Source organism: Cebus imitator, unplaced genomic scaffold (genome assembly GCF_001604975.1).
Source record: "Cebus imitator isolate Cc_AM_T3 unplaced genomic scaffold, Cebus_imitator-1.0 Scaffold156, whole genome shotgun sequence".
In the NCBI taxonomy this organism is placed as follows: Eukaryota; Metazoa; Chordata; class Mammalia; order Primates; family Cebidae; genus Cebus; species Cebus imitator.
In genome coordinates, this window is record NW_016107471.1 from 1,326,474 (window position 1) to 1,352,428 (window position 25,955).

Genomic DNA, 25,955 nt, shown 5'->3' on the forward strand with positions numbered 1-25,955 from the left:
AAAAAAATAGGATAAAGACATTTCTTTTGCTATGTAAGCTGGAAACTCTTTTTTAACAGCTAACTGATGAATGATGACTCTTTTTTTTTAAAACAACATTAAAATGTTTCTTTGAAGAAAAGGCAGCAGCAAATATTCACTCAGTTCTCAAAATGTATCTGGAATTTGTTTTTGCAAACATCTCACTGAATTGAGTGAAATTTCATGTATTTTTAAAAATAAAAAGATTTGTTAAAACATTTATATAGATCTATTTCGTTATTTATACCTACAGAAATTGCAAAAGACAAAGTTACATTCAGAAGTTTAAGGGCATAATACTTGTAGCCACTGTGATTGTCTCTGCGTTGAAATGAAATCAGCTGACCCAAATGTAAGGCTTAAGATGACATGTCAAATCAATTCCGAGACTCAAGTCCCAAAGCTTAATCCCACTGCTCTAAACATCTCCACTCCACTTGGGATCTGCATAAGATTTTGTTAAAGTTGTTTCCATATCAAGATGAGAAAAAAAAAAAAAAAAAAAGAAATGAATCACTTTATTGATGAAAAAAAAAAACCCAGCAAAAACATGAAGAAAATAATGGCTGTTTACATTTGCCATTTTAGGATGAAAGCATCTGAATTTTTTGTTTTGAAAAATGATTTTTTTTATTTGCCAGGAAGTAGACATGTGTTTTCATTAGGAACATTGTTGGAAAATCCCTGCAAAGAGAAACATCTGCATCATTATCACTACTGTCAGAAAAACTCCCTGGCATGCAAAGCAATGAATGTGGCTTGTCTCAAGTAACAGAGACACTAACTCATTAAAAAGCCCAGACCTGAAAATGAACTAAACTTCATTTAACTTTTGGAAGTGATATGCCAGCCTTAATTACAGTATGGAAAAAGAAAGGCATCAAAATACAACATTTTTTTATGTGAAAAATATTTCATACGACATTTCTCTCTAAAAGGGAAAGTAGGTCAGTTTTATCAAAGTGAAAGAAGATGTGAATTTGAATGCATTATTAACCTGTATTTGGGAATGACAAAAATCTGCCTTTGTATTTCCATCACTTTCAAATTAAATCCTATAAAAATTTAAGTTAGTTTGTAAAGGGGGAAAAGGAAAGCTCAGAAAGTTTTAATTAGGTTGAAGTGCTTCATTAGTACTTACCCTCAATCTGGTAAATACCATCAATTCATGTAAATGCAAAGAATCTCTCAGACACTCACATTACTCATTCATTTTTACTGGAGATAATTGTCAGCATAGCTCAGCATTAAGGAAAAACAATCTTCTGATTCCATGCCTGTTTCAAAGTTTATGGTGTCTTCTTTATGTTCTTACTACCTAGCTAAACGCGTATTTTAAAAAGTCTTTCACTTAAAGAACAAGATTATGTAATCATATTTCTCATCTGTTAAGCAAGTTATCTCTGTGTATTATAAAATTAAAGAAATTTTACACTGATATGACTTATGAAAGGCAAAGCCCATTCAACTGTCATTTAAAAAAACAGGTTGGTTTTTTAAACTGAGTGGCCTACCCTGCTGTTGGATAAGAATAAAGATGCCTACTTATATAATATCCATCCAGTTTTTATAATCTTACTAAAGGATGAAGAAGGAAATCAAGGCCTAAGTCTGATAACTAGGCAATGGAGAAGAGGAATAAGATTAACAATAGCTGTGAGAAATCAAGACGGTCTTCCTTGAAGCTGGTAGTTTTCTCCAGCAGCTGTCATATTAGATCACAATGTAGTGTGATCACAAACATGGTCAGGAATTACAGTGCCAAAATATCCACTTTGGGGCTGAAAGGTGACACAGATTCTCTGCAAGATGCTGGATCCAATGAATAGTGTTTTATGTGAGAAAAGACAGTCAGCTTCCCTCTGTATCTCAGATAAGGAAAAGGATTTAAGACATCGCTATGTGATCTGCAGAGGTAGATGATGATAAGTTCCCCTCCTCAAAATAAGTGTACATAAGCCTTTCAGAGGATAGAGAATATTTCTTCTGTAAATTGGTTGAGTCAAAGAATTCTTGCCAGGATTCACAAGAAGCTGTCAGGTTTGTGGCCTGTGTCTCCCATGTGAGTTTAAATCACTATGGAGAATTTCTTAGATAGTTTCCTAAATTATAATTCGTAGATATGACAAGAGGTAAGGTATTAGAGGGCCTTAATTAAGGATTCAGCAGTGATGTTTTTAAAAGGGTGTGCATGTGTTATGTGTGAGTGGAGGGATTTGTAACAAGTGACAAAGATAACCAATCTTCCTCTCTTGAAATTAGATATAATAGAACCCAATATTTGTTTCTGTTATGTAGACATATTCTTCAAAGACTAAATTTAATAAAGATGAAAGGAGTCTCTTTTAATGATTTTACATAAATTATACTACAGGTTATTTAATGGATACAAAGCTTTATCAAAGGAAATAATCAGTGAAACTACTCTATTAAAAGTAGTAGGTACTTGATTATATTTGAATATAGTTCAAACTGATTGCTAAGTAATTGCATTGGAGTTCCTTTTGAAAACCCTGAAAGCATTTTTGTTGACTCTATTATACTCTTCTTAATAATTTTCTGTCTTATTATCCAGGGTACCTACTTGCCCAAATAATGTTTACAGTCTGGATTTTCTTTTTTAGTTTAAGTTTTGTTGTTTCAGTTGTGAAAAACTCAGATAGAAAGGAAAATATAATCCAAGGTCACTCAAACCGTATGGTTTCCAAATGTTGCTGCATAATGGAATCACCTGGGGATTCTTAAAATATAGTCATGTCTGGCTCCCACCCCAATATTCTGATCAAATTGCAATGGGCTGAGAGCTGGCCATTGAGATTTCAAAAACACTCCAGATGATTCTTATGTGCAGCACAGTTTGGGAACCACTGGCTCAAACAATGAGAAAAACTAATAACATGAAAGTTCAAGGTAAAGCAAATCTAAGGAATTAGTTCAGAGACTATTTTTTTTCATCAGAGACACCAGGTTTTTACACCTCTGAAATTCTTAGAATGCCAGCTGTGTCTTTGGAGGCTTGTTCGCCTCACCATCCTCCAAAGGCTGCCGCAGTTTCAAAAATCACATACAGACAGGACAACATCCAGTAGAAAAGAGAGAATTACTGGTTCCCATGTCTCTTCTTTTTTATTTTTATTTTAGAGACAGAGTATCGCTCTGTCACCCAGGCTGGAGTACAGCAATGCTGTCATAGTTCCCTGTAGCTTCCAAATCCTGGGCTCTGAGCACCCCCTTGCCTCAACCCCCAAGTTGCTGGGATTACAGGCATGGAACACTGTTCCCAGCTAATTTTTACATTTTTTGTAGAGACAGGGTCTTGCCATGTTGATCAGGCGGTCTTGAACTCCTGGCCTCAAGCAATCCTGCCATTTCGGCCTCCCAAACTGTTCGGATTATAGATGAGAGCCAGTGTGCCTAGTCCCATGTCTTTTTTAATAGCCATCATGTTTTTTCCTCAGAAACTCACCCTTGGACTTCCACTCATGCCCCATTAGCTGGATCAGCACCACATCCCCCCTCCTGACAAGGGAAATGAGACCATGACACCTGCCTTAGATTAAACCAGTCAGATTTATCCACCTGCCAAAGATAGGGTCACCTTTTCCCTGAGTCAGGCAGCGGCTTAGAGGTGGGGGTATAAACTTGAACAAAATCATTCTGCCAGTTAAGAGACAAGTAAAGGAGACTGTTGGTAGCAACTCTGGAATATCTGCTGTATTTCTTTTTTTCCATGTTCTAACAGATAGCTTTCAATCTACTTGGATACGTTTTCTCTTACAGAAGACTTCTATGAATTTTCTTTTGACACCCTTTCTATATGAACACTATGCTCCTTAATAAGGAGACATCATGAAGATGACAGGGTTCAGAGATATACCAACCATATATAACCCCATTCCTAGAGCATCCTGCTCTAGGGATTAAGGTCTTATAGTAAATTTCAATTGTTTACTTCGAAAAACGTTTTTTCCTCTTAAAAAAACGTTATTGTGGTAAGAGCCCAATATCACTAAACATCAAGTATTTTCAACTTATGCGTTGCTAGTAGTACTTGCAACCCATCTCCTTAATACACAGAAATATGAAGAAAAATTTCTGCTGCATTTATTATATCTTGTCAATATGACATACTAATATTTCAATTTTCATTTACGTATACTTCAGGTTTACAGTCCACATGAAAATACTTCTCCTTGAAATGTTACACTGATAGCAAGGCAAACTGAAAGCTGGAAGCAGATATTTCAGCTTCCTCTAGTGAAATAACGGAAGATTAGCAACTTGACTGCAGCTTTGTAGCACTTCCTTTCTCTGATAATGTTTAAGTCGTCTTCCTTAATCGTGTAATAATCATCATGAGAGGCCATCTGCCCATGCCAAGGTAATCATTCACAAAGTTCTTCCAGCATGCAGGTGTTTGCATACCCAAGGATAAAGAGACATCTGTCCTGCTGGTAAAAGAGGAAAGAAACTGCAGGACTTAACGCTTTTCTTCACAGCTATGTGTTATGTGTCTTTTGACATAATTCAGGTCAAAGTTTTTGGGAAGTAATTAATTCAGAAACCAGGAATATTCCCTGCTCAGTTGCTTAGCAGAGCCCATTGCTAAGCTTCAATTAACTGAAGATAAACTATCTAGCAGGTAAGATCACTAAAGGCCAGTACTTGCCTCTAGGCTGGTTTCAGGAGGGGCCTCTATCAAATATGACTACTACCAGGTAGCAAAACAGGATCACCCTCACAGACATCCTAGAAAAGAGACTTTTCCAGTGTTAAAAGCTAGGCCCACTGCATCTCAACTGCTCTGCACTTGACGCTTAAGAAAGAATGGATAAGAAGGCGATAAGTTATCTAAACAATGACACAATTGCCAACAAGAAGTTGCAAAGTGAAGGAGAAGGTGAAGTTAAGGTGGCCTAAGTTTTGGCTAGGTGGAGAAAAGGCATTGGTATGTAACACTTTAAACCGAAGCATCTCAATCTACTTTTTAATTTTTAATTTTTTAATTTTTTAGAGATTGTGTGATGTAGTTCATGAGACAAATGAGCAGAATTCTAGGCAGCTCAAGTGAACGCTTTGTGAGAACTCACGTTCATAGTTTAGGGTGCATACATTTTCTGGTTACACAAAGATAGAGCATTTTGATCTCACTTTAGATGATTCTGTAGTAGGGGGAGTTCTATGGACCTATGAACATGTTCTATCACTTCTAACTAACTCAAACTGCCTAGTTGGATTGCTTAGTTTTCTGGGGGTGGGTTCATCTAAGGCAGAAGGCACTGCACTCCATCTGAGCACCACAGGAGGCTTGGCAAAGATCTGCAGAGGTGTGGGCAGAAAACCACGTCCATTGGCACCCTCTGACTTTATTTTTCTAACACCTCAGGAGACCTCAGAATAGGCATATACTTAATTTAAAAGCTGTTGGGAATCATTTCATGGAATAACATTTATTTTTGAGGATTCTAAGAAGTAGATGGCCAAAAATGGTATAGCTATTGTCAAGAGATTTAAATGTCTATGTAACTGCTGAGATCATAATTCAACCGCATTATGCCTATGGTTCTTTTTTTTTTTTTTTCCTTCATTTTTGCAAATGGTCTTCATTTTAGTCTGAGAAGGCAACACTTGAATGCTCTCAACTCTGGCTCATTGGGTAATTGAACATGACTTATCTTAACAGTGTTCCATGGAAACCTATCATACAAAATATAAAGTTATAGAGTCAGTTACTTCTAGGAAGCATTTCTCATAAACTTTGAAGATTATGGAGAGAACGTTAGCACATGATCCTAGGAGAGGCCCCAGATCTATCTCCCTGTGATAAAGGCACAAAATGACAAAGAATATGTTAGGGGAAATCTTCTCCCATACTTAGCACAATTAGTGTTTCCATGCATATTGTAAAAAGTTGGTCCTTTCTTAAAACACTGCCATTTGCCAGGAAATTTAATAATAAATGTTTAAATCTTGGATGAATACAAAATGAATGACTCCCCTAAAGTGTGCATTAAATAATATTACTTGGTACCCTTGAGAATTTTCAGTTATTACTAATGTCAGTATGCTCTCTCTTTCAATGAGAAGAAAGGCGAATTGTGCCAGTGCACATGATTAGAACTAATGTACATACAAACACTGGGCATGTCCTGGTAAAAGCATGGAGAACAAGAAGGTGAATAGAAATGGGGAGTACAGAGATCTCACCACCTCTGTTCTTATAACAACATGGAGGACTGAAGAAATGTTCCAAAGATACACTAAGTCATAACGACCATCACAAATACCTATTATGTTTGGCACCCTCATGTATGGATTACTGGGAGACCACAAAGGGGTAGACAAAGTCTCTTGTAACCAGAAATTATAAACAGGAGAAAATTGTTGAGCCAAGGCTATGGCCAGATTATATATAGTAGAGTCAAGCACATCAGAGTGCTCCTCCAGGTGCTAGCTGGAAATTGAAAGGTAATATTTCTTTACATAGGGAAAGATATATTGTTGTACTATGGTAGGTACATTCACATTCACAAATTTTGGGCCAAATTTACCTTTGTATGTGAAAAATTTAAATATAATATGTTTGTCTTATTTTAACAGCAAAGATGCTAAGGAATTATTTGTACACCTCAGGAAAAATACTCTCCCAGTAATTTGTATACATCAATTATATGTATTGACCTCAGTCAGTGCAAAATTCTGCGGTAATGGAAAAATTATTCAAATAGAAATGATCTAAGTCCCAAGGTCATAAAAGTAGTAACTGCTACATTTTTGAAGGAACCAGTATTAGACAAAATTAAGACATCTCAGGCTGAAAACAGTGCAGAAAATACACTAATCATCTAATTCAGGTTTTTTTCCTCTTTCAGTCACACTGAAGGATAAAAATGGGATGAGAGGTGGGAAAGAGAATGTATCAGTGGTCATTTTGTTTTAAAAGACCAAGTCAAAGGGGAGGTAACAGAAAAGAGTGGGTAATAGGAAATGTCCCTTGGAGTTAGCACACAACATATAATGAGTGTATTTCCTAAGTAGCTTGTTACATTACAATAAAATTATGCATATTGAATTGCAGTGTCTGAAATAGTATCTGTAAAAGGTATTTCTCTATTAGGAAAGCAAGTAAACAAGCTTAATTGTATTGCAACTGCTTTTAAATCAAATTAAATAGTTTTATGTATTCAAATTAGCTATTGCATTGAGGAAACCTACTTATCTTATGGTTTTTTCTTAGTTGTCATTATGTATATCAATCCCAAACACACTGAAATATACTTCAATAAGCATGTTTTTCTAACCATTGTAAATATTGCTTTATCAAAAGAAAATACGTTTAAACATCAGAACATTTTAAAATGAATAAACAAAACAGTCAGATAGAGACTAATTTACAAATATTTTGCTTGTAAACTCGTTTTGAATTAAGCATTCATTGTAAAGCAACTTTCACAACTAAATATAAGCGTTTGATGTTCAAATATTTCTAGAATCTTATAATAGACAAATGTAAACCTTTTTTATCACTATGAATTCAATGAGGAAAGCATTTTTTAACTTCCACAAAATGGAAATATTTTATGAAATATAAGAATATTAGTTGATATTTAAAGTATTTTTCTCACTGCCAGATCATTATGCCTATTTAGCTAACTACAGATAGCATAAATGTTTTAATTTTTTAAAGCTGTAGCTCAACAGAGTCCAATTTTTGTTATATAGAAACTCAAATTGAGAAAAATATATTTGTATAGTTACATGTTCAAATACTGGACACTTCCATTTTTTTTCTTTGCACCTGGCAATGAAAGTATTATAAAGCTATTATTAGAACAATAATCAATTTCATTTATTTTTATGCCAATGTGATTCAATCCACATTTAAAGTCAGCTCTTTATTACCCAAGTTTATCATCCCTGAGATGAAAATTTGAATGTAAAGCATGATTCAGTGATCCTATTACTTGCAGTCCTTAAGTCATGGAGATCTTGCAAAATTCCTCCCTCAGCTATAATGATAAGCCAAAATTAATTATGGCAAATGAATATTCTAAATGAATCCCTTCCTCTTAACTATTGTTTGAATAATTGCTTATGCTTGACAAGATATTTTTCGTGAAGTATAAACAATGTGATTTGAATCGCATTCATGATTGCAAACTCTTCAACCATAGTAATTAAAAAATTACTGCCTTCTCATGGGATTATCTTCAAACATTTAAAATATTTATTATTGAGAAGGTCTGTTGAGCTACTACAGCATATTCATAAATTTTCTAAGATCTTAAATTTCTTCCAACCTTGTCATTTGGCTGTTTTAATTTTTAGTTTTCATTGAAATATACTTGACAAAAATCTTTGTCACATTTGGAGGAAGGACATATTTTACAGCTTATTTAGGAAAGTCTAATTTACTCAGTTAATGTCTAGCATTCTCAATTCTCTCAACATGCTGTGGTGGTTGGCTCTATCCTGGACACAAAATAATTACTGTCCCATATATGAAGAGATCAAATGATTTACAAAAAAATTTTTATTAAATCCAGTTGCAACTCCCTTTCTGAAATACAGAGTCAACAATAACTGACAGCTAAGCAGGTGGTCATAGAGGAAAATTAGCAGAATATCCTTTTGATCAGATGCACTGTAAGGCAGAATTCTTTAATTTTGCTTGACTGCCAGTAAACTTCTCCACATTGTCTCCATGTGGATTGATATCTCTCAGAACAGTTATCCTTGAGTATTCTTTAGAAAGATGTGTGCGGCACTGTTCTCTTTATATGGCTGTGTGCCTATTGATAGCCCAATTGGTAAGACCTGGAAATTGTGTAGGAAGATGTGTGAAAAAAATGTTAGGGAAATCAGTGAAAGGGAAATAATCTAATCTATTGGGTGTTCCGGGAAGGTTAATTCCCCTCTCCTTTCCTGACCTTAAAACAGAGAAACAAATCAAGCACAGTGGCTTATACCTGTAATCTCAGCACTTTGGGAGGTAGAGGTGGGTGAGCCACTCAAGCCCAGGAGTTCAAGACCAGCCTCGGCAGCATAGTGAGACCTTGTTTCTACAAACAATTTTTAAAAATTAGGCAGGACATGGTGGCATAAGTCTGTAGTTCTAGCTACTCAGGAGGCTGAGTGAGGTGGGAGGACTGCTTGAGCCCAGGGGTTTGAGGTTGCAGTGAGCTATGATCACACCATTGCACTTCAGCCTGGGGAATAGAGGGGAACCTTGTCTCTTAAAAAAAAAAAATAAATAAGTAAATAAATAAAAGTAAAAATAAAACATTCTGATTTGAAATAAGAGAGAAATATATTTGCATTTAACACAGAAAATGTACACCTGTGGATTGTCAACAAGGTTATGTTTTTGTCGGTTATGTAGACCTCAATGATTTATCTGTCATTGATACCACTGGTCACCAGCCCATCTCTCCAGAAGCAAATTTGAAAAGAGGAAGAGGGTATGTTATTGAATCTCTCACCTGGAATATTCTAAGGTAAATGGTTTCTTATATTTTTGTTGTTGTTTGGTTGGTTACTTATCTGATTTTTACGTTTGCTGTTTTTTTCTTTCTTTCTTTTTTTTTTTTTTTTAACAGTTCCTGAAACCCTGAAACACTAGGAAAGATGCCTCTTAAATTACTGCTGTTTTGCCTAACAACTGGTAGGGCTGGATTCTGTAGCTGCAATTCTAGGTGCTAGCAAATAGGGAATAGGCAGCAAAGTACTCTGGGGCTGGACTTTAGGCAGTAGGATATGTCTAGGATGTCCTACTGTTGATCTATGGGAAATAGAAAATGTAGTTCAAAAGTTTCCAAGTATCAGGCTTAACAAAGCCTGAGAGTCACTTCTATGATGAACATGTTGACATGGGAAAACAAGGTAGTTTGGGATAACAAGATTACATGTCACAGATTTCTTTTCTCTCCACTTAAGAAAACAGGCTTTCTTCCTAACTCTGTGGCTATTGGTTGAAAATGATTTTTCTGGCTTTAGTGCTAACTTACTAAGAAAAGAACTATGGGCACATTTAAATAGACATGTATATTTGTGGTAGATCCAGAAATACATTTGCTAAAGTTTGGTCTTAAAAAATACTAAATTATTCCAGAAAGGGCTGAAATTTTCTGAAAATGTCATAACCGTTTTTATGAAATAATGCCAATTATACAATGATTAGTAACTAAATTTTTTTACATTGCTTCTTTAAAACTTGAATAACAAATATATGAGAAAATATAATACTAAAAGACAATATATTGTCTTGTGTTAACTGACGCAAAGAAAGGACAAAAAGGCATACATTTTAAAAATCGTTGTTGGTACAAATGGAGCAAACATGAATAGGGATTGTGGAGAAGGGAATCATGGTGAAATTTTCCTATTTTAACTCATTACTGACAAGCATTAAAATAATGTTTCATTATTCTCACATTCCAGAATGTTCTGTTTTAGCTATTATCCATAACGAGTAAAACTAGAACTAGACTGGGACCTGGGAGATTTTGGTTCTGGTGCTAACTCAGGCACTAAGTACTTGAAAGACTACTTAAACTTTCTGCATCTTATTTTCTCATCCATAAAGTTACTTTTACAGTAGATCAAGGTGCCAAATGGATCAGTCTCAGATTTACCAACCCCCTTAATTTTTAATAAAAATATTTGCACATGTGTATTTTTTTTTCTGGAATAAAAAGCCCATAATTTTACCAGATCCACAAAGAAGTTCATGATTTCCAAAAGGCAAAGAAAGCACAGCACCAGGTGCTTTGTATGGTTCTTTTTAAACCTGTATACATTACCAACTTTTATGCATGTACTATATGAAAACTCATATGTTACATACTTGCACATTCATAACATATATATATATATATATATATGCAAATACATAAAGAACCCTGAAGATTTGGCTCTAATTATAGATCACTTTTCAAGGGTGGAAGCCATTTTAATGTAAGATCTTATTCTGAACTAGAAATGTTAGCATTTTTTGTCTGCGATTTGTATGAGCTCAGGGTCCCATTTGATAATTCAAGATTGATGAAAATCAGAGATGTGTTCATCTACAAATATAAATGAGTCATTTTAAAGAATTCCCCATGCAACCAACAAATATTTATTGTATGCTCATTATTTGGCTGATAACATGCTAATTTTCTGTTATTATTAAAATACACATTTTCTACCTTCAGTCTAGGTAGAAGGTAGATGACTATTACTTAAAACTTTAGTAAGAGAAACAGAGATCCACAAATTAAGGATTTAAAACCGTTCTAACTTTTTTTGAGAGCAGTAGGCTGTATTTTATTATTATTATTTCTTTCCCCCTTTGGATCTCAGGTGCAAAGAATAGAATTGGAACCACCATAATATTTAGTTTATGGCACATCCTCTTCATTGCACATTGATCCATGAGTGCCTTGGTTTTATCAACTTACTTTTACATACACACACACACACACACACACACACACACACACACAGAATGGGCGAGAGACAGACAGAGAGAGACAGAAACAAATTGAAATCTCCCACTGAAACAAAAGCTGCAATCACAAATAGTTAGGATCAAAACTGTGTGCCACCCCTTTTCCCCAAACTCATTGCCTTGGCTTTCTCAGATGAGTTAAACGGGGCATTAATGAAGGGATGAGAACCCAGAAACAGATTCCTATGTGGAGACTGTGATGGATAATAAAGTGTCAGATCAGGAAAACTTCAGTAGGCATTAAAGGTAAATATCTTTTAGACACTGGGGTAGGGAAAGTTTTCTGAAGTGAGATATCCAAAAAGCATATTTTAAACAAGATCAATGTGAACATTTAAAATTAAGAAATTTATTCATGAAAGATACCCTAAAGAAAAGTTACAAAGGAGGAGAATATATTCACTATATACACAACCCAAAAATAACTACTAATAAGAATATATAAGAATACGTAAAAGCCCAAATTAGTAGAAAAACACATGAATGGATGTTTCACAGAAAAGGAAACACATATGGCCAAGAAGATACATTTAACAATTGACTGATCAAGTAAACACCAATGGTAACTGCAATGAGATCCCACTGCATTGTAGATTCCGTTGGTGAAAATTTAAATGTCTCATATACAAGTGTTGGAGGTAATATGGATTCCACAATTATACATTGTTAGTGTATAAATTTGAGTAATAAAGTTTGAAAACTGTTTGGCATTGTCTCTTAAAGTTGAATATTCTTATACTTTATGACCCAGAAATTCTACATGTACACAAATATCCCAGAGAAGACTTGGTCATCTTACCAGAGACACATGTATATTAATAGTAGCACCTAACATAATAGTAAAAACCTGGAAATAACTCAAATGCCCATCAATAAGAGAGAGTGATTTTATAAACTGTGATATATTCACACAATGATACATCACACAACAGCCAAAGCAAGTGAACCACATCAAAGCAAAAGTTACGGGATCTTAGCAGTATTATTGTAAGTGAAAGAGAACATTCCCCAAATATTTCAACAGTATTGTTATCTCTTTATAACATTTTAAACAAATAAAATTAAAATAAATATATTTTAGAAAAATATACTGCAATCAGACTATAGACAAAGAAAAGCAAGGAAATAATGAAAAAAGGTATAGTGGTCAGTTTTCAGCCCTAAATCTGTATTTCCCTATGAGAGGGAAGAATGAAAGGAAGATAGAGAAGAAAGGAAGATAGAGAAGAAAGGAAGGGAGCAAGCTAATAATCGCCTTGCATATGTTTGAATTATGAATGATACTAAGTTCATTTCTTTTTACATGCAAATTCCTCCCAGGGACAACAGCAAACTGGCTTAAAATGTCAATTTGTAACTTAACATTCATTTTAGATGGCTTGTACACATGAACTTCTCTCCATTTATGTTGGCAACATTGAAGCAAGAAAAGGTTAAATGACTTTGTTCACTGGGAGGAAAAAATAAATGAACAGTTGTCATCCGTGGTGCCAAAAATAGAAGTTCTGCATCTACATGAAGAAAAACATAGATTGCTTTTCTGTGTTTTTCACAGAAAAAGCTTTGTAATTGTAGATTCACAGAACTGGAAGGACCCCAGGGGACAGACTACCTAGTGAAGCAGTGTTTCTCAACTGATATCATAGTCCCTTATTAATTAGTCTTTATTTGGGTGTAAAAGAGAGGATATACCATGGACACTTTAGAAAATCTAATGAAGTTTGTGACGTTATCCCAAGAGAAATCCACTCATATGTGTAAATGTTCATGCCATTTATTTTTATTTTTGCATTTGACATTGAGTTATTTTACATATTACAAAGAACTATGTGACTCATTTTTCTTATAAAAATTGATGACCTCTTTCTAAATAAAACAATAAATGCAAATTACTAACCAAATCACATTTTTAAAAAAGGAAAAATAGTGTCTGCTTAAAATAGTTTTCAATGAGAAGGCTATTTTACTTGGCTTAGTAAGAAGTTAAAATTTAGGTTACTCTGGGACACTCTGCCTACGGGATAATCCTGCTCTGTCTAGGGAGCAGCTCCCACAACCCCCCAAAAAAGGAAGAAATTAAAATTTAGAGTGATCCTTCCTTTATATGAAAACGTTAGTGTTATTTTTAGGATCCAAACAATTTTTCATCTGTTTTAATAGCAGTATGTGCTAAAAGTTGCAGCTCACATAGCTTTCAGTATCAAAACAGAATTAAATCCCCTATCAGAGCAAAGTAGACTTTTGTCAAGACACCTGAGGTGAATTCAGGTTCTACAAAACCCTTTGTCCTCAAGTCAAATGAAATTATTTTTGGAAAGATTAGTGTCAACAATGCAGCCTTTGTCAACAAGGAAAGATGTTTGAATCCTTCTTTTGATTTTAAGTAGCTAAGCACAAGTAACCTTTAAAAGAGTTTTGCAGTCTTTACAGATGTTTGTAGATCTTCTCCATGGATAAACTGACACGTCTGTCTCATTTTCAACTCCTCTGCCCTCACTAAAGTCTTTGTTTCAGCACATTCATGTCAATGGAAAGGTCGCTTCTAATTTCTTTCTCCGAAATGGCAGGTGTTTCCAGAGCCACCCTACTAGACCAGAAAATCTGAAATTGAAAGACTGACCTCATTTTTTTTTTTTGGCCTAACATCTACAAGGAAGTCCATCCATGAATAAACCTTGCTTGTCAAATTGTTTTAAGATTCAGCTCTCCTTTACTTAAAAAATAGGTAAAATGAAATTTCTGACCCAAGTTTAGCCAAGTGCATTAAAACTTATCCTTTGAAAAGCCAAAACCCTTCTGATAGTAAAAAGAACACGTTTTACTTCATTTCCAAATAAAAACTTTTGAAACTCTATAGATTTCAGGCTATGGATGTGAAATTATTAGGTTGCTTTTAACAGGGCCCACAAAACATCTTTTTAGGATAATTATCAGAGTCTTTCACACAAATGCATGCTGATGGCGAAGCCAATATGTCTCTGTGGCAAGTGGAACCTCTGTCTTCACCAGATTAATCAAGCTGGATCTTACAACCAGAAACTCCATAACTTCATATGCACTCCATATGTACTTACAGTATCAAGATTTTTGTTCCATTAGGAGTTTTGGTTGACAAAGAAACTCTTTACTGCTGAGAGGAGGCAACACACACGCATGCACACACACACACACACACACACACACACACACACACACATCAACATTCAGGTGAGAGATAAAACTCCGAGTTTTACTGAAACAATAATAGTTTTCACTCATTTGCATGCCAAATGGGAATGACACAGCTGTTATTTTCACCATAACTAGCTTTGAAATATTGGCAAAATATCGGAGTTCAAGAGTAGGTTCTATCAAATGAACAAAGGTGCTATTTTAATTTTTTTTATTCTAAGCAACCCACCAGCTCAAGCATTTCTAGAATACTTGAATTGATAAGCTTTCTCCAGTTATTTGTGGTTTCTTTTGGTTGGAAACATATCAAAACTTTCATGTTAGGGCAAATGTAAGTTTTGGTAAATTTCCATCCTTTTAAAACTGAACTTCTTCTCTAGGGGGAAAAAAAGTCTATATTGTGTGATTTATTTTCAGGATGCTCAAAAATAAGCTTTCTTGACTTCATCCCATCATTGGCAGGAAACTTATCACACAAGAAACAGTCTGGCTTTTGTGTCCCATCACATTTAGCAATGCAAATAAAATCAAAGGAAATGTAGGAGCCATCAGCTTTCTTTTCTCTGACATTTGCCAACTGAAGCTAAGTTTAATGTGAACAGAAAGAGATATGCACAAACATAATGTCAGATGCATTTTCATTAATTCTGATGAATGCAATGCCATTCTAGACGTCGTTGTACAAGAATAGTAACTTTCGGTGAAAATACATGCTACCCTGTCCATGTTTAAAGGAAAACATTAACACATTTTAAAACATTAAAAATGTGGCTGGTGCAGCTGCTGCCGAGTCCAGATCCTACTGCTGTGCGCCCCCGATGCCCGCCCAATGTGCATTCCTGGATCCTTTTGGTTCCAAGTCCAAAATGGCAACTCTCAAGGATCAGCTGATTTATAATCTTCTAAAGGAAGAACAGACCCTCCCAGAATAAGACGACATTTGTTGGGGTTGGTGCTGTTGACATGGCCTGTGCCATCAGTGTCTTAATGAAGTACTTGGCAGATGAACTTGCTCTTGTTGATGTCACTGAAGACAAACTGAAGGGAGAGATGATGGATCTCCAACATGGCATCCTTTTCCTTAGAACACCAAAGATTGTCTCTGGCAAAGACGGTAATCTAACTGCAGACTCCAAGCTGGTCATTATTATGGCTGGGGCACGTCAGCAAGAGGGAGAAAGCCGTCTTCGTTTGGTCCAGCGTAACGTGAATATCTTTAAATTCATCATTCCTAATGTTGTAAATTACAGCCCGAACTGCAAGTCGCTTATTGTTTCAAATCCAGTGGATATCTTGACCTACGTGGCTTGGAAGATAAGTGGCTTTCCCAAAAACCGTGTTATTGGAAGTGGTTACAATCTGGATTCGGCCTGATTCCATTACCTGATGGGTGAAAGGCTTGGAGTTCACCCATTAAGCTGTCATGGGTGGGTCCTTGGGGAACATGGAGATTCCAGTGTGCCTGTATGGAGTGGAGTGAATGTTGCTGGTGTCTCCCTGAAGACTGCACCCAGATTTAGGGACTGATACAGATAAGGAACAGTGGAAAGAGGTTCACAAGCAGGTGGTTGGGAGTGCTTACGAGGTGATCAAACTCAAAGGCTACCCATCCTGGGCCATTGGACTCTCTGTGGCAGATTTGGCAGAGACTATAATGAAGAATCTTAGGCGGGTGCACCCAATTTCCACCATGATTAAGGGTCTCTATGGAATAAAGGATGATGTCTTCCTTAGTGTTCCTTGCATTTTGGGACAGAATGGAATCTCAGACATTGTGAAGGTGGCTCTGACTCCAACTCCTGAGGAAGAGGCCCGTTTGAAGAAGAGTACGGACACACTTTGGGGGATCCAAAAAGAGCTGCAATTTTAAAGTCTTCTGATGTCATACCATTTCACTGTCTAGGCTACAACAGGATTTTAGCTGGAGGTTGTGCATGTTGTCTTTTTTATCTGATCTGTGATTAAAGCAGCAATATTTTAAGATGGACTGGGAAAACATCAATTCCAGAAGTTAGAAATAGGAATGGTTTGTAAAGTCCTACAGCTATATTCTGATGCTGGATAGTGGTAACCTTGTGTAGTCCTAAACTGGTTAGTGTGAAATAGTTCTGCCACCTCTGAGGCACCACTGCCAATGCTGCACATGCTGCAGTTGCCCCTTGAGCCAGAGAGATGTTCATTTGTCATATAACTTCCTGGCTCCTACACTGAACATGCCTAGTCCAATATTGTTTCCCAGTCACATCCTGGCATTCAGTGTATAGATCCAATATTGCATGTCTTGTTCCAAAGGATCTTATTTTGTGAACTATATATATCAGTAGTGTACATTACCATACAATGTAAAAATATCTACATATAAACAATGCAACCAACTATCCAAGTGTTACACCAACTAAAACCCCCAATAAACCTTGAACAGTGAAAAAAAAACATTAAAATATCAAAAGATTAAATGCATTAAAGAACAAAAAAAGTATTTTACCACAAATAATTTTTGCACAAAAAGCAAAGAAAACAAAATAAAGCTAAGTTAAATATACATATGTTTGCTCTTAACTTACAACATAAAGTCTGTATATGATCTTTAACTAAAATGTCTCTTTTCTAAAGTAATCTGAAATATACCATCTAATCTCTGCTGTTGTTATAGGAAGTTTCCTGTATTACAAATGAGCCCATTTGTAATATTTGTGTATTTCTAGTTATCATTGGTTATCTGCATTCTTCCATTTTTCATCCAGTGTTCTGGCATGAGTAATTCCCTTGCCCTTTATCCCATCAACGATTGGATGGTAAATCTCATGATACACACATCTTTTCTCTTTATGTGGCTAAATATCACCAAGGCCTTAACCTCTTGTCATCTGACAAGGTATCCATATCTCTTCTTATGCTGGTTGTCTTTTTCTACAAGCACTACAATGTATTAACATTTATCTTAAAATTTGAAGCCATCTATTTAAAAGTTTTGCATTTTTTTGGCGGTTCAAAAACTACAGTACTATTCTTCTTATTCTTAACTAATATTTCTATTAGAACATATTAAATATTTAGCTTTTTGTCCCTAAATACATCAAGATTTTTACCAGAATAGCTATCATTTCTTTTTTTTTCTTTCTTTTTTTTTTTTTTTTTTTTTTTTTTTTTTTTTTTTTTTTTTTTTTTTTTTTTTTTTTTTTTTTTTTTTTGAGACGGAGTTTTGCTCTTGTTACCCAGGCTGGAGTGCATTGGCGCGATCTCAGCTCACCGCAACCTCCGCCTCCTGGGTTCAGGCAATTCTCCTGCCTCAGCCTCCTGAGTAGCTGGGATTACAGGCACACGCCACCATGCCCAGCTAATTTTTTGTATTTTTTGGTAGAGACTGGGTTTCACATGTTGACCAGGATGGTCTCGATCTCTTGACCTCGTGATCCACCCTCCTTGGCCTCCCAAAGTGCTGGGATTACAGGCGTGAGCCACCGCGCCCGGCCTACCATTTCTTAATCATCAACTCTTCAGGCTATGCACTATATTAATCAGGTATGCCATGTGCCATCTCATTTTATTTAATCTTTCTGACAATCCTATGAAGTTATTATTGCCTTATTTTATCTTAAAAACCAAGATCACAGAAATTAAGTAACTTGGAACTAGATGGCATAATGAAGTGCTCAAGCAAGGATGTGAATACAGATTTGTCACAATCCATTGTCAATATTGTTTCTGTACTTTTCCATTATACTACAATAAGCCATGATTCAGTATCAGCTTTACTTCCCTCCCTCCCTCCTTCCTTCATTCCTTCTCTTTTCTCTCTCCCTCTTTCTCTTACTTTTTTTCCTTCTTCCCTTCCTCTTTTCTTTTCAACCTTCACTCTCACCCATTCTTTCTTCCTCCAATTCCTCTTTCTCCTATTATCCTTATTTTATCTCATGCTGTCACTAATGAGCCAACTATGTATTTTCTTAGGGTAATTCTGAATCTACTTTGTGTCATCCAACCAATCATTGGCTCTCTCATAAAGCTGATTAAGTTTTCCTTCTGTGTTTTTATCCACACAGCAGATTAAGGCATTGATAGACATTAATTTGAACAGCAAAGAACAAAAACTTGTGTCATAATGCTATTTCTCATATGGTTGTGGAATTAGGGTGAAATAGCTCAATTTATTATAATTATTGATGGTGGGTTAATGAATATAAATATACTAGTCTTGTGTGTTTTCTTAGATTCAGCTTATAGAAACTACCATGCCTCTTTCTGTCTGTTATGCATTTGCTGACTTACCAAAACACTACACTTAGGGATAATTTGGGGCCCTAATCATTAACAATGATAGCATCCATTGATTTTGTATTTGTTGGCTACAACACACTGTATTAGGTAGCTGTACATATATGATATTTAATTAGCAGGATCAGTGCAAGACTGGTGGTATTTGTTTATTATTTTAAACTAAAAAATTACAGTTTTAGAGAAAGCAAAAATAAGTAGCCAAGTTGGGATTCAAACTTTGGTCGGTTTGGCCACAACACTCCTCTAAGGACTTTGCTTCTGTCTCTGATCTGACAGAATGTGTCATGGTGACCTTTCCCACATATCCCTCTTGGGAGGCATTGTGGCAAAAATTACCAGTACCTTCAAAAAAATATTTCTCACTGGGAACCAGGAGCACTTGAACAGTAGACTGACAGACTCCAAATATTTCTCCTATCTTGATTATATCTTTAAGTTCATAAGACAAAAAAATCCCTTTATAAAGATACGGTGTAAGATTTAGATGGAGTGGTGGGGGATGGTACCAGGAGAGGAGCTAGAGGGTTAATAAGCTCTATCCTCAGAAATTAAATAATAAAAGTAGTTGAATATGAAAGATAAGGAGCAAATAAAATTTGTAACCCAAGTTTCTCAAAATTTTTAAAACTGTGAACTGCTTAATGGCCATAGGTACTTAGATTGGTTACAAATTTCATATAATTTTTAAAAGATGTATCACAGTTTATATAACATAGTTTTAAAAACATTAATTTTGTTTTATAGTAATTAAAGGATTGATACTGCTTATAACCTTTTGCCAAAGTAAATTTGGTTTGATCATTGTGTATCATCAGTCAGGGAAACCTGGGTAATGCTGAGGTACAATTATCTCTAAACCTTGGGGATTTAGAGTAACAAAGGTTTATTTCTTGCTCAGACTACCTGTTCATGAAAGGTTAGCTAGAGTCTATATTTTTTAATTTTCTCATTCTTAAACCCAGACTGATTGATAATTTCTCATATAAAATATTACTAGTTGCCTAGTAAAGGGAAGAGAACATGGCAAGTCTCTTATTTACTCAAAGGCTCCCATGAAGAAGTGGAACATATAGCTTCTTCCACTCACATGTGATTGGCTAAAGCAGTTATCATAAGCACAGATAACTTTAGAGAGGGTGGAGAAATTCAACTGTAGCATGTACAAAGAAGTAGGGAACTGGCCCAATTTTGAAATCCTATTATCACAAAATGACAGTCATTCCATGTAGGGTTGATTTGTTTTCTTACTCTATGTTCTACTACTTTAGAAAATACTAACATTCAGTTAAGCGATTGGCCAAAGAAGGCAGTTTTTGGTGATTATGACCTTTTGTTCTGTATTTTTCTTCAAGCCTGCATATAGCAGTTATAAACGTGGGAGTAAGTCCTTACAACAGACCACTGTTAACAGCACATCACCCTCCAGGTCATTGAGCACATCATCCTGAAAAGCAGGAGACTGAATATTTTACACCTTGGAAGATGATGCTATTACGTAGATAGTTATTTTTTTTATTACTTTGTTGCTGCAAGAATTTCTTTGTATTCTGTTGCAGAAATTAGACGTCTTCTTAAAATATGATCACTTATACATTTATTGATTTTTTTTCTCTGAGGCACAAAGAACATGAAGTTTTGCAGGGGCAAAGCCTAACTCTTGCAAATTGAGCTAGTTGCACTGCAATTCAGTTCTCTTATGGAATTTTCTTATTCAAAAATCAACATTTCATAATCATCATATTTCACCCCTATTTATAAGTTTAAATTAATCCAACTAATTAATAAAATGTGAAGCTAAAGCTTGAAGTCATTTGAAATTACAGAAATGATTTTACTGAGAATATCGGTACTACAAAATATTTATTTCACCTCTCATTCAAAAACTTGTGTAAATGTGCCTGCACATCTCATTACAGGAAAGTGGTATCACGTGTCAGCCCATTTCTCTGCCATGTTCTCTAAAATCATTTGCACAGATTAGATGCAATTTAAATGTTGATCAGGGCTCTTTAGAGATCCTCCAGCAATATAACACAATTAAGAAAAGTGTTGCTTACCACTATCTGTATTCTGTGAATAAAGATGTGTGAGGATTTGCATTCAAGTATAAGCTATTTCTTGATAGAGGAATGCCTTTCTTAGTTGTACATGTAGATGGTGTTCCTTCGGTACTGATCTCAGCATATAGTTTTCATGCTTTCTTATGGGTTATAGAAAAAAACAGTTAAGGGAACTTCTAATCTCTTTTAAGGCCATCTATTTTTATCTAAAAAATAACATTTTATCAAACTATTCTCTTCATATAGGTGCTGCATATACGTCAGGAGCTGATTCAGTGGTTTCATCCAAATGTAAAGCAAAATATGGAATTATTTCAACATATAATAATAGCTACTGTTACACTTATGTAAGACAATAAAAATATATTGGCAAAAGCTTGTCCTGCTTTCTTTTTTAAGCATAATTTGTGTTTTACAATCTTGTTGGCAAAAGTGTGACCTGTATCTGTTCTTGCTCTGGTGAGTGCAACTAAGAATGATGCCACTGTCATTCTTGTTCTTTTCTCTGTTTTGCATGACAATATTAATAACTTTCACAAGGAAAGTATTAACTAGTAAATATTTCTGGGAAACTCAGATAACCACAAAAATTCTGAGCATTATTTGAATAAAAAACCAAAACTTCAAAGTCCTTTTTCTTTTTTTTTTTTTTTTTTTGCCAGTATTACAATCAGCACCCAAGATACCAGGAGAGGAAGTATTCTAGGCTCACTGAAACGTAACTTTGAGACATTTATTATCATACTTTATTGCTGCACTATTCCTGACTGACATTTGGTTTCATCTGCCTGGCAACATGCATTCGTATTTTATATTTTAATTGAAGAACTTTTCACTAGTAAGATTCATAATACTATTCAGAATTGTTGTTTATATACTGCTCTATTTCCCACAGTAAATGCAAATCAACACAATAAGAACAATAAAGAAAATTTCAAACTTAGCAAATAGAAACAATATCATACAAATGGAATGAAATGTTAGGCAAGATGAAGTAATCTTTTACAATTCCTGTGTAACATGAAATTGCCTTTAAGAACAAAATTATTATTAAGGACTTTACTGTAAATATAAAATGAATTCTTCCTATTTCAAATTTATAAAATCTAAGGTAGATAAATTACACCTTCTGCTTTCCCTGTAAAAATGTCAGTCTGTCTATAAACCAGTTATAGACGTCCATGGACTACCAATGATGCAAATACAATTTACCACAGGAAGAGCTTGTTAGATATATTTATAATGTCTACACAAAGCCCTCATATTTATTTTCCTTTTCAATTTCATTCTCTTTTACCTTAGCAAACTCTAAAATGAAAGGCTAGTGTGTTTATTTGAACAGATATCCATACCACATTTACATTTCCAGACCCAACTTCTTCCCCAATCTTCAGACTTAGATGCCTGTTAAACATCTCTACTTGGATATCTCAAAATCATCATCAACTTACTATGTTCATAACGGAGCTCTTGCATAGTCTTCTGCAAAACTAGTCCACCTTATTATAACATCATTCATTCAAGTGTTCAAGCCCAAACCTAAGATTCAATAGAGTTTTCTTTCTTTGACATCCCATTGTGCCATCTATTTCATTAACAATTTCTGTTGACTTTGTGCTCAAAAAATATATCTAGAATCAGACAACTTCCCATTTTGCAGTGCTGCCACCTTTGTCCAAGTTGCTATCATCTCATCTCTCACTCAATCTATTCATTACTTTATCACTAGTCTCTCTTTGTTTCAGCTTTTGTACTCACACTTGTAGTCTCATCGCAGCATTCAGACAGACATTTTCAAAAATCAAATAAAATCAGGCCAGAACTCTCCAGGGGCTTCCTATCATGCTTAGAATGAAATCCAGCGTACTTACTATATGGCTTGCTAGGCCTATGTGTTCTGTTCTCCAGCTACCTCTAGAGAGCCTACCTTGCTAATTCTACTGTACACATAGCAGCTTTTTGTTTTTGCACTCGTGATTTCTTCTGCCTGGAATACTATGACTCCTGACATTTATATGACTGTTGCATTACTTTAAGTAGTTTTTGTTCCTGACCACATTAAATAATAGAGCTTCAACCTGGCCCCTCTAATCCTGCTTTATTTCTCTCCAGTCTTGTCACTCTGATATTGCATTGTATAGTTATTTGTCATAGTTTTCTCTCACTATATTGTGAGTTCCATGGTGGTAGAGACTTTGAATTAATCATAAGCCATATACCCAGTGAGCAGAGGTATATATTTCATGTATCCTATCCTTTGGTTAGTTCTGTGGAGAGCAGAATGCTAAGACATAGAAGAGATGGTAGAGTCTCTAAAAAAGAAAAATCGGTCATCAGATTTTGGAGGAATGGCACTCAGTGAAGGAAGAAAACAGTGTATAGGCAGTTTGGCCTTGGTCTACAGTGAACACAGGAGTGACAACTGTAACCAAGAAGATGCTCATATGGTTTTGAGATATCTTATACCTTTCCCACCGAGGGGAAGCTAGTGGCGAAGAATCCATATGCTGAGAAATCTCCTTACAGCCTTCAATCAAATTTATAGGTTAAAACTTGGAAACATTATTATGGTTATGTACTTAAGCTGTGTTCAATATTAACAAAAATTAAATAGTGAACACTTCACCTGACAAATTTAGCACAAGCACAGCATAAGTCAACAAATTCCAACAAAGGTCAAATTTTACATGCATTGCATGGGCACAAGTTTAAATCTGTAGTGAGAAGTTATGCATGTCGCTACCTTGGTCTTTCCTGCACAGTGACTAAACTGGTATTGTCGAGGCAGAAGAGAATAGATTAGCCACAAGAGAAGTTGTAAAGAGAAGGCAGAGTGACACAAGTATTCATGAGAGGTGCCTGCCCTATGCTACAATAAACTCTCTAGATAGTCACTGGGTTCAGCTGACTTTGGAGAGAATAACTGTAGGTAATTCATCACTGAAGACTTTTGACAGGGCAAATGGATTTATGGACATTAGGTTCTAACTAATGAATTATTACCTGGTTCCTGATGGGGAAGGAATAATGTGTTACCAAGTAAAACAACATAGCTTATAGATCTCAAGTGGCTTCTTCTAACCAACTAAATTCATTAGTTGAATGCTCAATCCTACCACAGTCAATAAAAAATTCAAATAGTCATTTCAACATACTGTTTCACCTTAGTCTTCTTAAAACCATTAGTCAAGAAAGCATTACAAAGATTTGCTAGAAAGGCATACCAGCCTATCTGTGTATTTTCCATAATTGCCTTAAACAGTAGTGTTTAGTCAGTAGGAGGTTACTACTTCAGTTTTACTTGGGGAAGGATTAGTTGGATGTTCTTAGACAAACTCAGCCCCCATTAATGATAACTATTTCTACCTGAATTTCCAGGTGGCTTCATGTGACCACTAAATAGCATAGACTACATGCAACAGTCACCAGCTAGACAGTTCCTTCACTGGTACCAGAAGATCAACATTTGGTTTTATGTGAATGTATAAATCCTGGCTGGATGTAATTTAGCAGACTAAATTATATTTTATCGTCTGTCCAAGGAGCTAAAAACAGAAAATTAAAATGTAGTTCCAATCTTAACAATTTCAACTGTTTGTGTATAAAAAACATGTTTTCTATGCAGAAGACATATGGCTGAATTTAGTTATTAGAATTGTAGTGCCATACCTCTCGAATAGCTGTACAGAACTCACTCTGAAGCACTTTTTTGAGGGATTGTAGCTTGTGCACTGGTACTTCTCCAGATTCCTGTAGTTTTTCCAGTAATTCAATTGCTCTTGCAACATCTGAATGAAAAAAATCAAAATAGAGAAACCTAGAATAAATTGTATCTCATCAGCAAAGTACCATTATTCCAATTGGATGATGACATTGAAAAGCAAGTGGAATTAAACTGCAAAATCAGAATTTATAATTCATAGCTTATCGGTCTCATTTTCTGGTAAAAGGTCATTTTAATTTGTGCCACACATTTGTTACTCCATACATCTTCTTTGGTGGGATTTCATGTATGTTATGTGTGTCATACAAATGACTTTGAATATTCTGTCAGTAAAGAAGAGCTGGAAACAAGTCTATTATTTATTCTGATACTGCAATGACCAAACTAATTATGTCAATTTTACCTTTGAGATGCTTCTTTTCAGGTTGACCTTTCCTTTCTCATTTCATTTGTCACAGCGGCAACATTACATGTATTACTGTGATGAATGCACTGATGTGCATCTCCCCAGTTTGTCCATAAACTCCTTCAGGATGGGAACTTGTCTGGTTTGGTCACCATTGTATGTATCCTCAGGGTATGGTATATTACAGTGAATAAAATTAATGGAATCTTTCCATTTCACTGCCATCGCATTATTCCACACCATCATCATCTCTCCACGTCCAACTGGAATTATTTCTTCTCCTCCAGACTCTTCATGTAGTCCACAAAATTATCTTCCTAAAACAAAAGTCTGATCATGCACCCACTTACCAGCCTTTAGAACATCACTAAGCAATAGCAATTATTTTAAATGCTTCTCTTTCACTTGACAATTTCAAAGGTTAATGTATTGAGAAATGTATAGTCTTTATAGCCATAAACCTTAAAATTCCCTGGATTATTTCATATTGCCAAGAGAAAATAATACAATAAAAATCTATTTAAAAATTCTTATGGGTAGTCTCTTCTACCCCTGATGTTGCAATTAATAACTCACTGAAAAGCCACTTAAAAATTTGTTATAGGGCACAAGGTTTTTGATTCCTAGGTGCCCAGCACCAGAAAGCATCCTACGTCCCTGCTATCGGCTTATAAATTTATCCATTTACCCATCCATCTAGTAATTTGAGTTTCTGTTATTAATGCTTCGTGCCAGCTTAACAGGAATATGATACTTCCTTTCAAAGCTTGCAATCTAATGAGAAAGAAATATAATAGCATAGCC

General features: G+C 35.3%; 1 protein-coding gene and 1 pseudogene across 3 annotated transcripts in view; one reads left to right on the plus strand and one right to left on the minus strand.

The window, feature by feature from the left end:
* LIN7A (lin-7 homolog A, crumbs cell polarity complex component) overlaps positions 1-25,955 on the minus strand; it is a 151,482-nt gene that overhangs the window by 73,922 nt on the left and 51,605 nt on the right. For both annotated transcript variants that reach the window (XR_005202614.1, XM_017543477.2), the window contains exon 2: positions 24,691-24,809. Coding sequence is in view for 1 of the 2 variants with exons in the window: in XM_017543477.2 (XP_017398966.1) it covers positions 24,691-24,809 (119 nt within the window). In the remaining variant the exon portion in view is untranslated. The remainder of the gene's footprint in view (positions 1-24,690; positions 24,810-25,955) is intronic.
* LOC108314554 lies at positions 15,466-17,116 on the plus strand (annotated as a pseudogene). Its single transcript, XR_001829531.2, has one exon. The product of XR_001829531.2 is annotated as an L-lactate dehydrogenase A chain-like (transcript).